The sequence below is a fragment of the Fonticula alba genome (assembly GCF_000388065.1).
Source record: "Fonticula alba strain ATCC 38817 unplaced genomic scaffold supercont2.4, whole genome shotgun sequence".
NCBI lineage: Eukaryota > Rotosphaerida > Fonticulaceae > Fonticula > Fonticula alba.
The window spans coordinates 606403-610120 of NW_009242974.1; the positions used below are offsets into that span (position 1 = coordinate 606403).

The following is a 3718-nucleotide window of genomic DNA, read 5'->3' on the forward strand; positions in this document are numbered from 1 at the left end:
GGGGGGGAGGCAATGCGGTGTTGCTCTCGCCGTGCGGAGCCCCGCGCCCTGCCGCCTTTCGAGGCTGGGCGCGTCAGGGCGCGTGCGCGCACGGCCCCCCACCCGGCCCGACACATCCGCACCCGAGCGCGCCGGCGCAACGCCCCCGGGCACAGGGCGCGATCTGCCCGGCCCCGCGCCGTTCTCGGCTCCCCCCCCGCCCCCCCCCACGCAGCAGGATGTTGTGTATGGCGGGGAAGGCGGCCCCCGATCGGGGCGCGGACGCGCCGAACAGTTGGCAGCTCGGTGTGTATATATACTCCCCCCCCCCGGCACAAACACACTCAAAGGGGATGGCGCCGCGGCGGAGGGAGAGAGGGGGCAAGGCGCGCGCACGCGCACGGACACACAAACACACAGGCACAGAAAGGGCATCTTTGCCGGGGGTTATTTTGCTTTTTTTGTGGCCAGAGGAAGGAGGGAGGCGCGACCACGGCATCCCCCCCGGCTCCCCCCCCCCCCATTGGGGAGGGCACACGACGGGGCAGATGCGCCTGCCCGCCGGAGGGGCATGCAAGAAGGGTCAGCCGTCGAAGTCCCCGTCGAAGCCGTACACCCCGGCCAGGCGGAAGAGCGGGTAGTAGTGCTTGCGCTCGATCTGCGAGCACCAGTTCCAGGTGCTGGTCAGGCGGCCGTCGACACAGGACCCGGCGTCGAAGAAGTTGTCGGCGCCGGCCCCGTCGAAGGCGTGGCGGAAGAAGTCCGTCAGGATGGTCCGGGTGGCATCCTGCACGGAGCCGAAGTTGTGCACGACGAAGGCCTCCAGCGGCTTGTTGCTGGCGCAGTTGAACTCCACATAGCGCAGGGTGGTGACCAGCGGCCCGAGGATGCGGGGGATCTGCATGTACTTGTCGATGAAGTGCAGGGCATTGGGCACATTGTGGTCGCCCAGGTGCACCACCGACGAGCCGATCCACTGGTGCGACAGGCGCGACTGGACCTTGTGAATGATGGTCTGAATGGCGCGGTACAGGCGCGGGGCGGGCTGCACCCGCTGCACCCCCTGGCCGGTGTTCTGCAGCCGGTAGGGCCGGACCTTCATGTCCAGCAGGTCCTCCTCGGCCATCATCCACAGCTGGTACATGTGGTGGAGGATCTCCCGCCAGAGGGTCAGCGACTGCAGGACAAAGTGGAACTGCTGGGTGTGCGAGTGCGACAGCCGGGCCTGGTTCTCCCCGGCCCGGATGGCCAGCGAGAACCGGTCCTGCAGCGGGGCGCTCGGATTGAAGTTGGTGTTCAGGTAGGTGATCATCATGTCCACCAGGTCACGGCTGTACGTGAGGAAGGCGTTGTGGTCGCCGAGTGAGAGGATGCAGAGCTCGATCTGGGTTGGTGTGGTGTGTGGGGTTGGGGGGGGGCCGGGGGAGGAGGAAGTAAAGCGAGGCGAAGTGAGGGGAAGTGAGGGGAAGTGAGGGGAAGTGAGGGGAAGTGAGGGGAAGTGAGGGGAAGTGAGGCAAGGTAAGACAAGGCAAGGCAGGACAAGACAAGACAAGGCAAGGCAAGGCAAGGCAAGACAAGGAAAAAAAGACAAGGCAAAGCGAAGCAAAATAAAACAAGGAAGGGCAACGGAAAAAAAGACAAGGCAAAGCGAAGCAAAATAAAACAAGGAAGGGCAAGGGAAAAAAAGACAAGGAAAAAAGACCAAACACGGAGGAGAGCCAGATCAAAAATCGGAGGACAGCCAGGTCAGAGCACGGAGGTCAAAAGGCGGGACAGGAGGCACATGGCATGCCCGGGGGAAAGGGGAGCGATGGCAGGGAGGGAGACCCGGGCGGCGGCCGCGGCGATGGTCGCACCTCCTCCGGGCTGATCTCCTCGTTGGCGTGCTTGCGGCTCAGGTCGGCGATGGCCCGACGCTTGAGGGCCACATCGCGATCGATCTCGGCCCGGGTGAGCGACGAGTAGGGGGAGATCACCTGGATGGCGTAAATGAGCAGCGGGTCCTCCAGCAGGGCCAGCGCCCCGAAGGCCTCCAGGTACGAGTGCACCGTCTTGATGGGCGCCACCAGGGAGAAGTCCAGGGCGTCGGCCACCTCCGGCAGGCTGGAATCCTGCAGCAGCAGCATCATGGTCCCGTAGGAGGTGCGCATGCGGTCGGGGTTCATGATCTTGAAGCGCCGGGCCACCTCGAAGGCCGCCTCGAAGTAGGGGGCGCGCTCCTTGAAGTCCAGGTCCCGGGCCAGGCGCGCGGCGTACTTGTAATCCGTCGACACGGCCAGGCTCAGGAGGATGGCGCACACGGCATTGATCTGGACGGATGGCCGGCCGGCCGGCAGGGGACCACGAGGGCGGGCAGGGCAGCGGCCGAGGTTAGACCGGGGGGAGGGGCGGCGCAGGGAAGGGGGCAAGCAGGGGCGCCGGCAGGGGCGCCGGCAGGGGCGCCGGCAGGGGCGCCGGCATGCGCGGCCCGCCAGGCCAAGGCCATCGGCACAGGGAGCGCCCCCCAGGGGGGCGGGGGGACCGAGGCACGTACACTGCGCTTGATGCGGCTGACCTTGCGCGTGGGGTCGTCCGCCTTGTCGGCGTAGTTGCTCACATGGAAGGTGCTCTCCACCAGGCGCAGGAAGTCCCGCTCTTCGTCATTCAGCCGGACGGGCACGAACTTGGCGCGTTCCATGAGCTCGCGCAGCTCGCCGGTGCTGGCGGCCACCGACCGGGCCAGGGCCTCGACATTGCGCAAGTCGGCCGGCTCGGCCGGGGCGGCCCCCCCGGGGACACCGTCCGGCGAGAGGGACGGCCGGCCGCTGGCCGGCTGCGACCCGGCCCCGGAGGACTGCGAGAAGGAGGCCCGGCCGCCGGTGGGGGTGCCCGGCCGGTCGGACGGCGCCGCACCCGGGTCCGGCAAGTTTTCCACCCCCATGCCATTGATGGACTCCATGGTCAGCTGGCCGTTGAGGAGCTGGCGCCAGGTGTGCAGGCGCCGGCGCCCGGACCGGTGGACAACCTCGAAGCAGGCATTGCAGAAGGACTCCTTGCACACGACGCAATAGACCGACGAGGGCCCGGCACAGTCGATGCAGGTGTGCAGCTCCGGGCCGCCGGGGCCGGGGCCGCTTCCGCCGGCCGACGGCGGCCCCGGGGCCAGGTACGTGGACAGGGGGCTGGCATCGGCCGCCGGGCCGGCCGGCGCCGCCCCCCCGGCGGGGTCCGGCCCGAAGAGGTGGGCGTCGGCTTGCGACGGCCGCCCCGGCCGGCGGAAGGGGCGCCCGGCCCGCGCCGGCCCGCGCGAGGAGTCGCCACTCTCGGAGTCCGAGTCATCCGGCCCCGGGGCCGGGGCCGGCGCCGCCCCGAGGAAGGACCCGATGTAGCTGAAGAGCGAGGCCAGCACCCCGGCCGGCGGGTCGGGCAGCGGGTCGGACGAGCTCAAGTCCGAGGCCGACAGCAGCGGCCGCGGGGAGATCGACCGCACGGAGGAGGTCGACGACCGGGAGTTGAAGGAGGCCGTGGAGTTGGACGGCGAGGGCGACCGGCGCATGAGTCCGGACGACCGGGGCTGCAGGTCGCCGGCCATGCCGCCGAGGGGGGCCGCCGTGCCGAAGGGGCCCGCCGGCGGGACGGTCAGCGACTGCGACCGGGGCCGGCTGCTGTCGCCGAGGTGCGCGCGCCCCGGGGGCGGGGGGCCTTCGAGCCCGGACATGCTGGCGGGGGCGAGGGGGGGAGGTGCAGGGGGGCGAGGGGG

The 3718-nt window shown here is 69.7% G+C and overlaps 2 protein-coding genes across 2 annotated transcripts in view; both read right to left on the reverse strand.

Annotated features, from left to right (window-relative positions):
* H696_02676 (hypothetical protein) overlaps positions 1–116 on the reverse strand; it is a gene marked incomplete at both ends in the record, with an annotated part of 1903 nt that extends 1787 nt beyond the window's left edge. Inside the window, one exon of the mRNA XM_009496590.1 lies at positions 93–116. Within this exon, the coding sequence (XP_009494865.1) occupies positions 93–116 (24 nt within the window). The remainder of the gene's footprint in view (positions 1–92) is intronic.
* Positions 117–231: 115 nt separating this feature from the next.
* On the reverse strand, positions 232–3712 carry H696_02677 (hypothetical protein). The gene is made up of 3 exons (XM_009496591.1): positions 2513–3712; positions 1836–2288; positions 232–1363 (listed from the first exon to the last, which is right to left on the reverse strand). The coding sequence occupies exons 1-3, from the start codon at positions 3674–3676 to the stop codon at positions 563–565; spliced, it is 2418 nt and encodes an 805-aa protein (XP_009494866.1). The 5' UTR covers positions 3677–3712; the 3' UTR covers positions 232–562.
* Positions 3713–3718: the final 6 nt, after the last annotated feature.

Bases quoted from the DNA above. Each gene is read 5' to 3' on its own strand.
- H696_02677 (XM_009496591.1), bottom strand. From the start codon at position 3,676: ATGTCCGGGCTCGAAGGCCCCCCGCCCCCGGGGCGCGCGCACCTCGGC. The intron at 2,289-2,512 runs GTACGTGCCTCG...CCATCCGTCCAG, and splicing joins TCAGCCGCATCAAGCGCAGT to ATCAATGCCGTGTGCGCCAT. The intron at 1,364-1,835 runs GTGCGACCATCG...ACACCAACCCAG, and splicing joins AGGAGATCAGCCCGGAGGAG to ATCGAGCTCTGCATCCTCTC.